This window comes from Ranitomeya variabilis, chromosome 4, assembly GCF_051348905.1.
Source record: "Ranitomeya variabilis isolate aRanVar5 chromosome 4, aRanVar5.hap1, whole genome shotgun sequence".
Lineage (NCBI taxonomy): Eukaryota > Metazoa > Chordata > Amphibia > Anura > Dendrobatidae > Ranitomeya > Ranitomeya variabilis.
The window spans coordinates 680749199-680766911 of NC_135235.1; the positions used below are offsets into that span (position 1 = coordinate 680749199).

Genomic DNA, 17713 nt, shown 5'->3' on the forward strand with positions numbered 1-17713 from the left:
TCAGGCATGAGAAAAACTCCAGGGCGTGACAGGCAAGCTCAGGCCACGCTTCCATTTTTGAAAACCAAAATGCAAAAGGGTCCAAATCCCCCCTGATGGCATTGATATTGAGCTCCACATACTCCAGCACCATCCTCTCCAGTCTTTCACAACGTGTCAGACTTGTACTCTGTTGTGCTAGTGCAAGTGCTGGTCTAAAACATTAAAATTGTGTGAAATGACTCACAGAAATTGCTTATGCCACTTACGCTCTGCTGCTAATGTTTTTGTGATGACGCCTTGACGTTCCCGGAGTTGGACGTCTAGAACTGCGATGCACACTGTATGCCGCACTGATTTCTTGGGGGAAACCACTCTTAAGATTGACCATAAGTATGTTTCCATACTCCAGCATGCGCACATCCCATTCGAGGGGGGTGAGGAGTATCTGGCTAAATTTACTCTTGTACTGTAGATCTAACAGAGTGGCAATCCAGTAGTCAGCACTATTCCTAACCATAAGAATAGGGTCATTATGTTGAAGATAGTGCAGCAAGAAGGCGCTCATGTGTCGGGTGCTTCCATGAGGTCCAAGCCCATGGTGTGTTGGTAGAGGGGTAACACTTAAGGTTGCTTCTTTCATCCCTTCCCACCAACTGGACAATAGAGAGGGGATCATTATGCTCTTCATCCTCTTCTTGACTATTGCACATCAATCACCTCGTCCTCTTCCTTTTCCATTTGTTCCTTGGCTCAAGCACCTTCACTAACAGTTTGTCTGGTACCATGAGCCCCCCTTGATCGCTCTAAGCCACCTTGCCATGGCACCCGGCTGTGCGACGACAGTCCAGAAATTTTAGATATTGTTATCTCTTCCGCATCCTTCTCTGCTTCTACCTCTTCCTCTGGGACCAGCACCTCCTCACACAGACTATTCAAAGTGTGCTCCAGTATGTAGATGACCGAATAGTGATGCTGATGGCTTCTGCCCCTAATTGTGAAGATCTGAGGTTGTGGGTTGTAATAATTATCAAGGCAGGTTAATGATGCAGCTCACTTTATTTCTTACGTTCACGGTTATAAAGCAAATCCTGGTTGATGACCAAAATACAATATCCACAGTCCACAAAATCTGAGATAAGTAGTTCCACTGCCCCCATACCAGGCGATACCTACTATCTCCCAACTTTTGGTTGGCCCACAGCATTTGGTATCTCCAGCAAGTATACTGTGCAGTCACAGCCTGTGTTCCTTCAGACAATGGATATCATGACCCTAGCTCATGAATACCCCTCCAGAAACAATAACAACATTTTCTCATCAGTCCTCAATACCCCAAGCCGCCTCGAGGAATTGAGCCCGGCCCTCTGGAAACACTACCCTCCCAAAGCTAACTGTGCATTGGTGGGGCTGTCTCACTCAGGCTGAGCCCTATCCCCTTGGACTGCATGTGAGACCCCTGTGGTGACGGTTCCCCTGGTTCTACTATCCCCATTCACACGATGGGCCTAGGGGTATGAGCACAAAGATTTGAGACTTTGAAACACTGGTGAGATTGATAGAAGTACATGCTTTACATTTACTTTTAGCAATCTCCTGTCAGACCTTAGGTTCACAATTGCATTTGTTACCATCCACCTTTTCTGTCTCCCCTTTTCCTCATAGATTGTAAGCTTGCCATCATTCCTCTTGGTATCTGTTTTGATCTATGTGCTTATTGTTATGCTGTAATGTCTATTGTATGTACAAGTCCCATGTAAAATGTAAAGTGCTGCGGAATATGTCGGCGCTATAGAAATAAAATTATTATTATAAAATCCATCTAGCACATCCTCCTGTGCTTGCAGTCACTGAATAGAAACATTGATTCCTGAGGCTAAACTGAAGAGCAAGCAAATTACTAATAAAACACAGGAATAAAATCTCTAATAAAACACAACAATATCGATGCAACCGGTTCTCTGTGCTGGAAAAGTCTTCATCCCGTAAAGTAGTGGACTCCACTCTATGGGCATTGGTTCTATAGTCTTTAGTCCGTGGCCAGTTCCTCACACTAACCATCTTAGTTGCAATTTCAAAACTGTTCAGAAAGGTGCAGTGGTCCTTCATCTGTGCCCACTCCGCATGTGTGATCCGCATTGGCCAGTGCTGTACAAAAAGACATACTGCACCAGGGCTCATCACTGCTGCCACAGTTGCTGCAACATGTGCAGAGTGGAATTCCACTGTGCCTGAACATTGCAAATCAAACGGTTAACCAGTAGACTGAAAAACCTCTGTAGCAATGCAAGTTGATGAACTGCGGGGTGCGCTAGGTGGAAGTGAGAACACAGCAACCGTGCTTACTGCAGCAGCGCATCCAGGCTGGGATAGGGGCAGAGAAATTGTTGTACAACCAGAAATTTAGGGCGTGAGCCATGCAAGGCACGTGTGTGAGGTTGCTCCGGCGTAGGGCTGCCACCAGGTTTGCATAGTCATCGCCCATTACCTTCCCTGGCTCCAGGTTCAGTGGAGACAGCCATTGCTCTAAAACAGCTGGCAAGCAGTCCACAACTCTTGAGCTATGTGACTGCACTCTCCAAGGCATATTAGTTTAAACACTGCCTGATTGTGGAGGGCCTTGGCTGTGCAGTACGGTGGTGGTGGGGATTCTTTCTGTGCTGTTGGAATGCGCGTCTGATTTAAGGGAGGAGTTGAAGGCACAGGTGGAGGAGGCAGAAGCAGTGGAGAAACTGTAAGATACAGAGGGTTGTCCTGCAAGCCTTGGGGATTCAAAGACTTGTGGAGCAGCCCCTTGACCACCTGCCCCCACAGCCAGCAGTGCCACCCAGCGCCCAGTCAGTGAGATGTAACGTCCCTGCCAATGTTTGCTCCTCCATAGATTTTTTCAGGGAATGGGAGATGTTGGGAGATGTTGTCGGCAACATGCTGGTGTAGCGCAGGCACAGATTTATTTGAGAAGTTATGGTGACTGGGCAACTGGTACTGGGGGACCGCGACGGCCATTAACTTTCGGAAACTGTCTGTATCCACCAGGCGGAAAGGCAGCATTTCCGTGGCCAATACATTGGAGATGGAGTTCAATCTCTTAGCTTTGGCATGTGTAGGAGGAAACATTGTTTTATGTGACCAAAACTGTGGGACAGAGGGGTGGTTGCTGTACTGAGAGAGGGTGTAGTATGGAGAACAGGAAAAACTGCTGGCATGTGAGTGAGGTGCAGGTGGTGTATTGACAAACATGTTGTGCTAGGTGACACAAAAACAGCAGTCATAACCACTTCCGTAACAGCTGACCCCAACTATAATTTGTAAACACGTGGGGTTTCTGCGGCCGGAGACCTGTGTGAGAAGACTTGGCACGGTGACAGAAGAGGAAGAAGTAGCAGTAGTAGTTTATTAGACGACCAGTGATAGTCCGCATTTTAGCGCAATGAGATTCCCACACTAAGGAACATTGATAGCTCATATGCCGGTTCATGCATGTCGTTGTCAAATTGTTGCAATTTTTGCCTCTACTGAGTTTTATTTTGTAAATTTGGCAGATAACGTGAGTTGGGTCATCCTTTGCTGTCTCAAAAAAGGTCCAGGCCAGGCAACCCTTGCGCCCCTGTGAACTGCACATCCATGACTGGTGCTGGCCACAGCCAGAGTTAATGCTGAGGATGCAGTGCTTGTCATGGTTGCATCGCTTCTTGTCTGTATGGGAATCCTCCTTGTCTTTCTTCTCCCCCATCTCTGCTGAGCTAATCAGCTGCATACCTCTGGTTTCACACCAAGTGGGATCTACAACCTCATCTTCATACTGTCTGTTCTCACACTCCTCACCTTGAGAGTCACTCTCCTCCTCTTCTTGCCCTGAAACCACAAGACAGTCCACATCTTTTGGTATCTGAGTCTCACCAGGATCACCTGCAACCCCGGTGGTCAACACCTAACCCACATACACTTCCAACAACAACCCTATTCCCCGTTCCACCGCAATCTCCCTTTTTCCAACTCATGTTGTATGTAACCTTCCACCTCTTGTAACTGGCTGTTTCACAAGCTTAGGCCCCCAGCTGTGAGTCACCTGTCAGTAAATGAACAATCACTATTTCTTTTCTTAGATAGTGTACATGAACCACACTGTTATACCTAACAGTTTTTAAGTGGAAATCCGGCCTTCTGATTTGTCTCTGAAGCACAGTTTTATCACAAACGATTTGGATTAGCAAATGGAGCCTCACAATTTTTGCAAAATCTAGTTAGATGCTTGAAGATCAACTTCACTCAGGACAGGATCCTATTTAGCTAATTGACAAGTTCACTTGCAGTACTATCAGGAGCGGCTCCTATGTACTGTGACACTGAGAAATTGACACCAGCAAAACAAGATGTTCGTTTTTATATGGCCAGGGACATGTGACTTCGGCAGACAGTCACAGAAGACCTTGTGTTATGATGTTGTGGATGGTTTCTTCGTCCTGATTGGCTGCCAGAGTCAACACACATAAAGTTAAGGGGGGAGGAGGGAACGAGGACGCCGCTCCTCTAACCTCTCCACACCACCTCTCCACATCAAACATGTCCGTCCTGCGTGTCATACAGCACCAGTATCCTAGTCAAAGTAATAACAAAAGCAGTCGTGGAAACACGATTATTTACCGAACTGTGATCGAATTTTTCCGACTTTGAGTAAAAATGCTCGTGAAAGCGAACCTTAATCCAAATTCGTTCCGAATTTGAGATTGGTGAACACTTTCTGAACAAGTTCGCTCATCTCTAGTCTGAAGTACATTTCCCTGGCATATAACCCTCAAAAGTACTTAGCCTTTATGTGTCTGGGAGTATCAATACATGACAATTTAAACAGAATGTGTATGAGGCCCTCCTTTATGCCTAATATAGGGTGTATCTGAGTTCTTTATTTTTGGCAGTTCTTGCTTCCTTCATAAATGAAACTGAAATTTCCTATTTTTTAACAAAAAAAACAATTTTGGTTTACTTAAATTATATTTTTAAATCCTTTTTATATTTGGCCTCATATACAAGTTTTTATACAGTGAAAATCATTTCTTAACATCATTTTTCAGGTAAAGTGCAATTTGTCGGTTTTGAATGTTTAATTGTCACTCCTTAAATTGGAGTACCAGTATGACACAATTGTTCTCAGCAGCTATCTGGGAGTCAAAGATGCTTCTATATGTCTTCCCCATGCTGTTCTCTTTCCATTCAGCACTTTTCCCATCCATTTAAACATTTTTACTGCCCCCCAGACCTTTTTGTAGGATCTGCCGGAAAAAAGATCTGATTTTCCATTGATTCCCATTATACTCGTTACTCAAAACGAGCATTCGAGTATTAGGAATTGCTCGGTTCAAGCAGCGAGTATTTTAGTTCTCGCTCATCTCTAGTCAAGACCACAACATTCTCTTCTACCCAAAACTGTTCAAATGACTTTGGGCATTGAAAGCCCTTTTCTATAGACCTTACAACCTGGAGATCCACCTATCCCCTGGAATTAGAAGATGCTGACCCTTATCTACCAAGGTCTGAAAACTACAAAATATAATGACAGTGTATGTAGAATGTGCTGACAAGTTAGAAAATTACTTGAAGAAAAATGTTATGATGGGCCTCTAAGAGAAAGCGGAGGGTAAAGATGGTGTTGTCTTCCAAGAACCCTGATATCTTATTGGATGAATCTACCTTCTCTCTCTTCTGTGTTGATGAATGTGCTCATATGGTCCCTACAACACCAGGTCCAGTCTTTGGCCAAACTTTGCTTTTATGATCAACAACATTGAATGTGCAGTGAGGCCAAGTGTGAATCTCTGTAAAATAACAACAGAGTTTCCCATTTATCCTTAGTTTTCAATTTCTTTTAAAATCGACATCAGACAGGATTGTGATAATCTGCATTAAAAAATTACACCTGTGCCATGATATATCTTTAAAATGTGGTTGACTGATGGCTGTAATATACATTTATTCACGCCTGCAGGAGATGTATTACCATAGCTCGAGCCCTGGTTTCATGGATTCACTCCACATCATAAATTCCATTATGTGTTTGATCCTAAGGAATTCAGATTACTGCATAATCCTCCTTCTCTACTGCCCTCTCATCTCTTCTTCCCACAACCGCATCCAAGACTTCTCCCGTGCTTCCCCCACACTCTTGAACTTTCTACCCCAGCACATCAGACTCTCGCCTACCATAGAAACTTTCAAAAAGAACCCGAAGACTCACCTCTTCCGACAAGCCTACAGCCTGCAGTGATCCTGAACCTACTGAACCGCCGCACAACCAGCTCTACCCTCTCCTAGTGTATCAAACTATTATTTGTAGTGTCCAAAATATTCTAATTTAACCACTTCCCGCAGTCAGTTTTGTGTTCCTAATCAGGGCCCAAATTTGATGTGTATCACTTTATGTAATGATAACTTTGGAAATCTTCACAAAGGAAACAAATGGACCTTAGAAATTATTTTCCAATTTCTCTTGAATCCGACAATCCCCTATATACGGTTGTACGCTACTGTCAGGTCACATGGCAGGGTTAAGAAGGGAAGGAGCGGCATTTAGCTATTTTAGTGCCGATCTTGCTTTAATTGTTTGCAGACACAAACAATTGGGGGCATTGACCATGGTCACCTGGTAGCTCAAAAAAATGGCCACCACGAACAGGCTTGACACTTTCTTCTCCGTTTTCCAGATCCCATGGATTGCTTTATCCTTTAACCCGTATACATGGATCTGGACTTAAAAAGAGACCCATAGGCTTGGACCATGGTATTTCTAGCTGTTCAGTGGTGTGAGATGGCAAGAAAAATAGTCAGATAGCCGAGTCAGAAAAAGGAGAACAGAGAAAATACAAAATCAGAAGACACAAAAGTAGTCAGTAAATAGGCCAGGGTTACAACAGGAAACAACAACACAAGCCGGGAACTGAGCACAGAGGACTGAGCCAGAGAAGAACAAGGCTGTATCTGACAGGTTCTGGCTATATGCTTTGAGCTTTAGAAGGTTGTGGTGCTTTCCAATTGGCTGAAGCAGGAAGCAAATTACTTTAGCTGGACAGCACACACCCATTCTGCCAGACTGGACGGAACTACTGGTCCCAGTCACCCTAATCTTAGTGGCTGGATAGAGCTTGCACCAGCCAGAGCTTCTGGTTCCGACGTCTCTTCCATCACCAGTGCAGCCTGCAGATTGAATAAGGCGGCTATTGGTGACAGAAGTAGATGTTGCAGGAACAGATCTCAGAGGAGATGGGACACACCATTTGCAGAAGCCTTAATATGACAAAAAGGCAGAAAACTAGACCAGTAGAAATCCCCATAAAGTGACTACATTTTGGAAATGATATCCCTCAATTAATTAATCTTTTGAAGTAATGACTATTTTGACTCTGCAGACATTTTCCTAAAATTGACACACAGTGGATGTTGAAGAGTAAAAATTACAAATATGCAATTTTGCTACTGAATATATAGTGCCCAGATTGTGCTCCAGGAGATAAACACACACCTTAAATTAAGTGGGTTCTTCTCACTGGATTTGTTTATGAAAGCCATGTTGCTCTTCAACAGCCTTTGCGCCACTAATAATATGGAAACCTCTGTTTTTCCATTCACAGATGATGGACCTGAGTGGGAGTGGAGACTTGTTTTTTTATAAGATGAGTCGAAGTTTTTATTGGTATAGTTTCTCCTACATAACCTTTTTTGGTGGCTTTTGTTCCATCTTTGGGAGTCAGAAGGAACAAACAAACAGTTGAACACCACGCTTCACTGGTTCATCCTATGAGGTTTTCTATTAGACTGTGAACTGTAATTGTCTTTGAGAATAATTCAATACTTTTACATAACTTGCCATTTTTATGGACAGTTTAACTAGAAATGTTGAAAAATATAAAATTCAAGGATATTTTATTAAACTAAAATTGGTTTTATTCTTAGCAGATGGCTGTACCAGGATATCGGAGGGACAGTTGACATCTTCAACTTTTAAATCAGATGATCTCTGGGTCTCACAGGATACAACTGAAGTGAATGCCATTACTTCTGATATACTATCATCCCTCCACAGCAAAGATCTGTCATCTGAACCTATGAAAAAGGTCTCGTCTTATGATTCACTACCGACAGCTAAGGAAAATCAAAGTCACACAATAAGAATTAAAAAACAAATTACTTCTAAAGCAAAGAAGCCATTTTCATGTTCAGAATATGGAAATAGTTTTTACCTTGAAAAGTCTTTTCATAAACAACAAAACATTCATGCAGCAGAGAAAAGATTTCCTTGTTCCAAGTGTGGGAAATGTTTCAACCAGAAATCAGATCTTGTTAGACACCAGAGAAGTCACACAGGGGAGAAGCCATTTTCTTGTTCAGAATGTGGGAAATATTTTACACAGAAATCATATTTGGTTAAGCACCAGAGAACCCACACAGGTGAGAAGCCTTTTTCCTGTTCAGAATGTGGGAAAGGTTTTATACAGAAATCAGATTTGCTTAAGCACCAGAGAACCCACACAGGGGAGAAGCCTTTTTCCTGTTCAGAATGTGGGAAGTATTTTAACCAAAAATGGAATCTTGTTACACATCAGAGAACTCACACAGGGGAGAAGCCTTTTTCCTGTTCAGAATGTGGGAAATGTTTTAACCAAAAGTCAGATTTGGTTAAGCACCAGAGAACCCACACAGGGGAGAAGCCGTTTTACTGTTCACAATGTGGGAAATATTTTAAGCAGAAATGGAATCTTGTTATACACCAGAGAACTCACACAGGGGAGAAGCCTTTTTCATGTTCAGAATGTGGGAAATGTTTTGTGATTAAAGCAAATCTTCTTAGTCACCAGAGGACTCACACAACAGAGAAGAATTATTCCTGTTCAGAATGTGGGTAATGTTTTAACCAGAAATAGAATCTTGTTATACACCAAAGAATTCACATAGGAGAGAAGCCTTTTTCATTTTCAGAACTTTGGAAATGTTTTAACCGAAAATTGTATTTTCTTAAAGTTGTTGTCCACTACTAAGTAAACACCTTGTCATTCCTCATGTTTGTCCTCGTTAAAATAAAAACACTCATACTCCCCTTTCGAACCCACGTCGTTTCGGGGTTGTCGGCACTCGCGTTCCTGGCGGTCATGTGAGATTTTGCAATGTATTACTAGGAAGTAACGCTAGCTGCCGGGAACATCGGTGATGCTGCGCGGGAACGCCGGTAGGTGAGAATACTGCGATTTTTTTAACCTTGTTTGTGTTGTGTATGTGTTTTCGCAGCGGAAAACCGCTGCGAAGACACATACACAACAGGTGCACATAGGCTCGACGGGTCCGTCAGAAAGACGGGCCCAGTGCACACGTTTTCCACAATCTGCACAGGATCCGTCATTTCAACGTCTTGACAGATCCTGTGCAGATTTGGAAGACGGAAGTGTGAAAGAAGCCTTACCTGAGAATGCTGGTTTGAAGGACATTTAACTATAAAAAGGAAAGATACCTCCATATACAAAGACAGAGATTCAGCCAAGATATCCACACACCCAAGACATCATGGCTCCATCACGAGGGACAGTATTGTCACACCGTTGTTGAGTAGTATTAAGTCCACGGTGAAAGGAGAGCATGCGTTCGATGGGATGAGTACTATACCCTTTTCATTATACAGTGTCTTGCGAAAGTATTTTCCTCCTTGGCATTTTTCATGTTTTGCTACCTCTCAAACTGGAATGTCACTGTCTTTTTACTTGAAGGTTTGCATCAGTTCATGTAAAGAACATGCCTATAACTGTGAACATTTGATTTTCTTTCTATTATGAAGCATTAAAAACATGACAAAATACCTTAAAACTTCAGTGTGCATAACTATTCACCTCCGTAAAGTCAGTACATTGTATAGCCTCCTTTTGCTGCAATTACAGCTTCAAGTCGATTTGGATAAGTCTCTATAAGCGTTCCACATCTTGCCACTGGGATTTTTGCTCATTCCTCAAGGCAAAACTGCTCCAGCTCCTTCAAGTGAGATGGTTTCCTCTGGAAAGCAGCAATCTTCATGCTGTCAACACCATGTTTCATTATGGGGATGGTGTTCTTGGGGTGATGATGAGCTGTGTTGGTTAGTGTTTACTATGGTGGTCAAAAAGTTAAATTTTTGTCTAATTTGACCACAGCACCTTCCTCTATACATTTTGGAAGTTTCCCACATGTCTTTTGGCAAACTCAAAATGAGCCTCACCATTCTTGTGTGTAAGTAAAGGCTTTTTTATGCCCACTCTTCCATAAAGGCCACCTCTATGGAGTGTTGACTTATTGTGGTGTGACAGGGTCACTGGTGTCATACGTGAAGGGAGATTTGAGTCACAAAGATTGCTTTCCTGTGTGATGTGAAAGCCATAAGTGTTTTCTCCAGCGTGATATGTGCTGAGAGCAATCCAGTTGCTATATGGGCATAGCTTTCATGGTGGGTAGGTCAGAGATGGGTGGGACGCCTACCCACCATATCTCCACCTCCAGGATGTGGCTGGAGGGGAGTTAAATGTCCAGCCAGTTTTTTTTCCTCTATGTGTGTGGAGGAAAGCAAGTCTCCGGATTGCTAGCTCATGCGAAAGCTGCCTTATGTGTTGTCCCAGAGGACCTGGGCTGGACAGTGTACAAACTGTTTATTTTCATTTGAGCCAGACAGGATGATTTTTTCTGTTACCATTTTGTTTTTTGGTTTATGAGGCAATAAAACACAGAGAGACTTTAACCACCCATGTGCCTGAGTCTACCTCGAGGAGCAGCTAAGCTTGTCAACCCCTCACAGTGGTCATATGGACAGATACTCCAGTCTCTGCTTGGGAACTCTGCAGTTCCTTTATGGTTACCTTTGGTCTCTGTGCCACCTCTGATTAATGCTCTTCTTGCCCAGGCTGAGAGTTTTGGTGGGCTGCACTTTTTTGGTAGGTTTGTTGCGGTACTATGTTCTCTCCATTTGATGATAATGGATTTGATGGTGCTCCGGGAGATAATCAGAGATTGGGATACTTTTTTATAACCTGACCCTAACTTGTACTTACCAACAACTTTATTCCTGACTTGTTTGGAGATCACATTGGTCTTCATGGTGTTGTGTGGTTAGTGGTGCCTCTTGCTTAATGGTGTTGCACCCTCTGTGACCTTTCAGAAAAGGTAAAGTGTATATGCTGACAACCATGTGATACTCAGATTGCACACAGGTGGACTTCCTGTAACTAGCATGTGACGTATGAAGGAAATTTTTTGCACCAGAAATGTTTAGGGGTTTCATAACATAAGGGGTGAATACATATGCAAATGCCAATTTTTAGTTATTCGATCTCATAAATTTAATTTATGCCTATGTTTTTCTAACTGCACCAACTTAGACAATTTAATGCTGATACATGAAACACAAGTTGGATTACAAAAATATTTAAACACATGTTGTAATGTAACAGAATAGGAAAATAGCCAAGCGAGGTGAACACTTTTGCAAGCCACTGTATATACCTTGAGACATATTTGGTCCTATATAACCCCTTCCTGACATGCACTATACATATACTGCTTTGTGGGAGCTGAGCGCTGTGGCAATCGGGTACGAGTGTCAGCTCTGTGTGAGAGCTGACACCCCACAGCAATGCCCACAATCGGTGCTAGCACCGATCACAGGCGTTTAACCCATTTGATGCCGCTGTCAATAATGACAGCAACATCGAGGAAATCGCACACAGGAAAGGGGCTCCCTGAGTGTTCCCAACAGAACAACGTAATGTGATTGTGTTATTCTGATGGTCTCCATGGAGACCCCGGCCCCAAAAATGGCCACGCGATCCTTCAGGATCCTGCAGGGAAGGTGGCTTGTGAGAGCTTCTGAGAGCAGGCGTTGACATGCCTCCTTCCCTGCCTGTCGGATGCTGATGTGATACTCGGCAATGCAGAGTATCAGATCAGTGATCTGATACTATACAGTGGTGTCCCAGAGTAAAAAATAAATAAAACCAATTCTTCACATGCTGTTGATTTTTTAATTCTGCCTCCCAAAGATCGCAGTAAGGCTCAGCGCACATTTATCCTGCTCTCTGCGTTGAGTGCTTACACCTGGGTTTCTGTGTAAATCTCCTAATACTTGATTCAGATGGAACCTCCTCTGGAAGATTCCCTATAATGAGGCAGATGGACGCACTGTGGATGCCATAGGACCTGTGATCCGACTGTGTCCGTCTTTTTAGGAGTGCATGAAGGTGCTGTCAGCCACAGTTTGTGCACTTGTGAAAAGAAAGACACCACTGAACAGAGGCTAGACGGAGTCCAGAGTAACTCTGCTGCCGCATTATAGTGAATGGATCCGTCTGGGTTTCACCTGAATCATGGCACTCAGAGATTTAGATGGAAACCTCAAAGTAAATGCTCAGCGTAGAGCACCGGATAAATGAGATCCCAAATGTTATGTAAATGTTCCCAATAAAAGCTTCAACTCAATCCACAAAAAAAGCAAGTCCCTACTCAGGTCTGCCATCTGTTAACGGAAATATAGGGGGCTTCCATGCTACTTGTAGCACAAAGGCTCTGGAAAAGCAAAATTGCCCCCCAAAAGAAGAAATTCAGCAAATTCTGTGCTCTCAAGTCCAAATGCCCCCCCCCCCCCCTCCTGTCTGAGCCTCAGTGTGTCTAAACCACATATAGCACCCACATGTTTGGCACTTCTGTAATGATGAGATATCACCTAATTTACCAGTGCATGTCTCCAGAAGCATGGGCTGGGCACATAACGTATTGGTCTCTACAGCGTACTAATCACTACAACTGTAGTTTGAAATTTTCAGTCAGCAACATCCACTACTGCTTGTTTCTGAAAAGCACCCATGGAGTCAAAACTGTCACTACACCTTTAAATAAATTCCCAAAGGGATATAATTTGCAAAATGGGGTCACAAGGTGGGATTCTGCTTTTCTAGCACTTGGGGGCTCTGTCAATGTAACATGGCATCCTGAAACAAGTGCAGCAAAATCTGCACTGTAATATGGCGCTACTTCCTTTCTGAGCATTGCACTGTGCCTCAGAAGTAGTTGTCGACCACATATGAGGTATCGATGAACTCAGGAGAAAATGCACAACAAACTTTGGGGTCCATTTTCTCCTTTTGCCCTTGTGAAAATACAAAATTCATAGCTAAAAAAGATTTTTCTTTTATTTTTATTTTCATGGCTTAACTTTATAAACTTCTGTGAAGCACCTGGGGGTTTAACGTGCTAAGTACACATCCAGATAAGTTCCCTAAGGTGTCTCATTTCCAAAATGGTGTCCCTTGTGGGGGGTTTCCACTGTTTAGGCACATCAGGGGCTCTTCAAATGTGACATGGTGTCAGCTAATTATTCCATCAAATTTTGCATTCCAAATGTCAAATGGCGCTCCTTCCATTCCAAGCCCTGCCGTGCACCCAAACAGTTTTTTTCCCCCACATATTGGGTATCCGTGTACTCAGGAGAAATTGCAGAACAAACTGTATGGCACAATTTCTCCTTTAACCCTTATGTAAATGCAAAATTTTGAGCTAAAAAGATTTATTTGGGAAAAATGTGATTTTTATTTTTTTTTTATTTTTTTTTATTTCCACGGCTCTACGTTATAAACTTCTATGAAGAACCTGTGGGTTCAAAGTGCTCAATACACATCTAGATACCGTATATACTCAAGTATAACCCGACTGGGTAAGCTTATTGACCCGAGTATAAGCTGGCTATGCATTGTCCCCTCATTCCTGTCCTGCTATGCATGGCTCCCCCTGTCCTGTCCTGGTATGTGGCTCCCCACCATCAAGTCCTGGTATGTGGTTCCCCCTGTCCTGGTATGTGGTTCCCCCATCCTGTCCTGGTATGTGTGGCTCCCCCTGTTGTATGCATGGCTCCCCAGGTCCGCACAGCTCAGTTCCCCCGGTCCCACATGGCTCGGCTCACCCAATCCCATCGTTGTATGCATGTCTCACATCCCCCCTCCCAGCCCGCCATCATACCCTCCTCGCGCCGTTGCTGCACCTCCAATCCTGCATCTTCATTGTCCTGGCGCCGGCAGCTCCCTCCTGTGGAGAGTGGTCACGTGGTACCGCTCATTAAGGTAATGAACATGCGCTCCACGCCTATGGGAGTGGAGACGCATACATATTCATTACGTTAATGAGCGGTACCACGTGACTGCTCAGCACAGGAGAGGAGAGCTGCCAGGACAACGGAGATGCAGCGACGGAGGGTGAGCATCATGTCTTTTATTAGCTGGCGGCTGCAGCTGTCACTGTGCCACAGCCGCCAGCTACTACCACTGCTCCGTCTCTCCCCCTCCCCCGCGCCAGTGTTCTGGACAATTAACTCATGTATAAGCCGAGGGGGGGCACAAAAAAAGTGCTGAATATCTTGACTTATACACGAGTATATACTGTAAGTTCCTTAAGGGGTCTAGTTTCCAAAATGGTGTCACTTGTTGGGGGTTTCCACTGTTTAGGCACATCAGGGGCTCTCCAAATTCGACATGGCAACCACTTACTATTCCAGCATATTTTACATTCAAAAAGTCAAATGGTGCTCCTTCCCTTCTGAGCCCTGCCATGTGCCCAAACAGTAGATTTCTACCACATATAGGGTATCGGTATACTCAGGAGAAATTGCATAGCAAAATATATGGTCCACTTTCTCCTGTTAGGCTATGTGCATACGTTGCGGATTTTGATGCGGATCCACAACGGTTTTTGAAAACTCGGAATTGCATCAAATCCACATTGTAGTGCACAACCAATGTCAATCAATGGGAAATCCAGAATTGATGTGCACATGCTGTGGAAAAATCCGTGCGGATTCACAGAGGTTTATTTTCCGCAGCATGTCAATTCTTTTTGTGGATCTGCAGTGTTTCTGCACCCATTGACTTCCATAGAGTTCAGTCAAATCCGCAGCAAAACTGCAGGTATAAAAAGAGTTTTGGATTTGCTGCGGATGTGCGTGTGAAAAACGCTGCAGATAGAGAGGAGGAAGAGTGTGGGCAGAGTCTGTGTGTGGGCTATGTACACATACAGTACATACATATACACTCACTGGCCACTTTATTAGGTACACCTGTCCAACTTCTTGTTAACACTTAATTTCTAATCAGCCAATCACATGGCGGCAACTCAGTGCATTTAGGCATGTAGACATGGTCAAGACAATCTCCTGCAGTTCAAACCGAGCATCAGTATGGGGAAGAAAGGTGATTTGAGTGCCTTTGAACGTGGCATGGTTGTTGGTGCCAGAAGGGCTGGTCTGAGTATTTCAGAAACTGCTGATCTACTGGGATTTTCACGCACAACCATCTCTAGGGTTTACAGAGAATGGTCCGAAAAAGAAAAAAAATCCAGTGAGCGGCAGTTCTGTGGGCGGAAATGCCTTGTTGATGCCAGAGGTCAGAGGAGAATGGGCAGACTGGTTCGAGCTGATAGAAAGGCAACAGTGACTCAAATCGCCACCCGTTACAACCAAGGTAGGCCTAAGAGCATCTCTGAACGCACAGTGCGTCGAACTTTGAGGCAGATGGGCTACAGCAGCAGAAGACCACACCGGGTACCACTCCTTTCAGCTAAGAACAGGAAACTGAGGCTACAATTTGTACAAGCTCATCGAAATTGGACAGTAGAAGATTGGAAAAACGTTGCTTGGTCTGATGAGTCTCGATTTCTGCTGCGACATTCGGATGGTAGGGTCAGAATTTGGCGTAAACAACATGAAAGCATGGATCCATCCTGCCTTGTATGGAGCATCTTTGGGATGTGCAGCCGACAAATCTGCGGCAACTGTGTGATGCCATCATGTCAATATGGACCAAAATCTCTGAGGAATGCTTCCAGCACCTTGTTGAATCTATGCCACGAAGAATTGAGGCAGTTCTGAAGGCGAAAGGGGGTCCAACCCGTTACTAGCATGGTGTACCTAATAAAGTGGCCGGTGAGTGTACACATACAGTACACACATATACACATACAGTACACACATATACACCTACAGTACATACTCCCCAAACAGCTAATCCCCAACTCCTCGATCGCCTGCAAAAAAATAAAATAATAAACCAACAGTATACTCCGTGTTCCGAAAAAATCCATTTAATAATGAGTGTCCCACTACGATCTCCTGTGTAGAGCTGTCACATCGGGAGTTGTGACCGCTCTACAAGGGCTCCGGTGTACAGTGACAGGAGGTATCCTCCCGCACTGTATCACTTAGCCGCCTAGAGGTTACCGGAGTTTGTCCAGTCACTTGCAGCACCGCTACATGAGAAAATTCTCACGCAGCTGTAGTGCCGTAAAGTGAGAGCACAAACTCCGATGTAACACTGACTGTAGATAATACTCCCATAGTGTATCATCTGAGCCCCTGTAGAGCGGTCACATCTCCTGATGTGACAGCTCTACACAGGAGATCATCGTGGGACACTCATTATTAAATGGATTACATCAGAACAGGGAGTATTTGTGTTGGTTTATTTTTTTTGCAGAAGATCGAGGGCGTCGCAGGAATTAGGAGTATAATAAAGACTTTATTCTGGCTGTGTCTTTATCTACCATGTAACAACTATAGGATTAGTAATGGATAGGTGTCTTACCCCCTTCCCAGGCTATAAACATCGACCCCCAGTCGCTGGCTTTTTTTTCCATTTTTTTTTTAAATTAAACATATTGCGTTTAAGGCCGGAGTCACATGACTCGCATGAGTCTTGCACCTCAATACCCGGTACTGCCGCCGGCACTCGGGACCGGAGTGTGCGGCTGCATCTATTTCTATGGAGTTGAACGTTCCGGTCCGAGTGCTGGTGGCAGTTCCAGGTATTGAGGTGCAACTTTCTCGCAAGTGTGACTCCAGCCTAAGGCCGGGGTCACACTACCAATAAATATGGACGAGTGCTATGCAATAAAACATCACATAGCACTCGGACCAGTATTCATCTATGGGGCGGCTCACATCACTGTTTTTTTTGCTTGACCGTTTTCAAAGTGCGAGTGAAATTACAGCATGCTGCAATTATTACCGACACTTGGCCGAGTCTCAGCTCACTCGCACCCATATAAGCCTATGGGTGCAAGTGAGACAACACACATCACTGGGATATCATCCGAGTGATGTGGGATATACGCTGACCTCGGCAATGGAGGAGATGGAGAAATTCAGCACAGATGCTTGACACTTGGCTCCCGGCAAAGCAGGAGCGGAGAGTCATTAGCATATTGCATCTGATGCTCTCGAATCGGATGCCATACACTAGTCTGACCCCGGCCTAACTCAGATTTTGTGTGTGTGTGTGTGAGTGTGTGTCATTATTTAACTCTTTATGTAACATTTTATTATGTTTATTACTAAACATCGAGCTTGGTATTATCTATCTACACTCCCTGACAGAAGTTAGGTCGCTTATCCATGTTATGTAAACAAAAGCTTATAACCTGACATTAAATTAATCCATTGGTTGAATAAATTATTCTTTTGAAAGCTGAAACCCTCCGAAATGTGGTTTAGGTTAAGGAAATAAATTGGCATCAATGCAGAAATATTGAACACAGAATGGTCAGATTTTGGCAAGACAAAAGTGTTGTCGCCTGGTCATATAATGCACAAAATCCTAGTTTACATCCTCACCTGTGCTCAGTAAATGATCGGTTAATTAGTGTGTGTGTATAAAAAGAAACTCAGCACCACAGACCTTCACTTGAACTGCAACTTGAG

At 43.9% G+C, this 17713-nt stretch overlaps 2 protein-coding genes across 2 annotated transcripts in view; one reads left to right on the plus strand and one right to left on the minus strand.

Moving 5' to 3' along the window:
• Nucleotides 1–17713, minus strand: part of LOC143766330 (uncharacterized) — a 1024462-nt gene that overhangs the window by 847716 nt on the left and 159033 nt on the right. The gene's annotated exons all lie outside the window — the stretch shown is intronic.
• Nucleotides 1–17713, plus strand: part of LOC143766377 (uncharacterized) — a 55212-nt gene that overhangs the window by 3450 nt on the left and 34049 nt on the right. The window contains exon 6 of the mRNA XM_077254024.1: nucleotides 7924–8680. Coding sequence (XP_077110139.1) covers nucleotides 7924–8680 — 757 coding nt within the window. The remainder of the gene's footprint in view (nucleotides 1–7923; nucleotides 8681–17713) is intronic.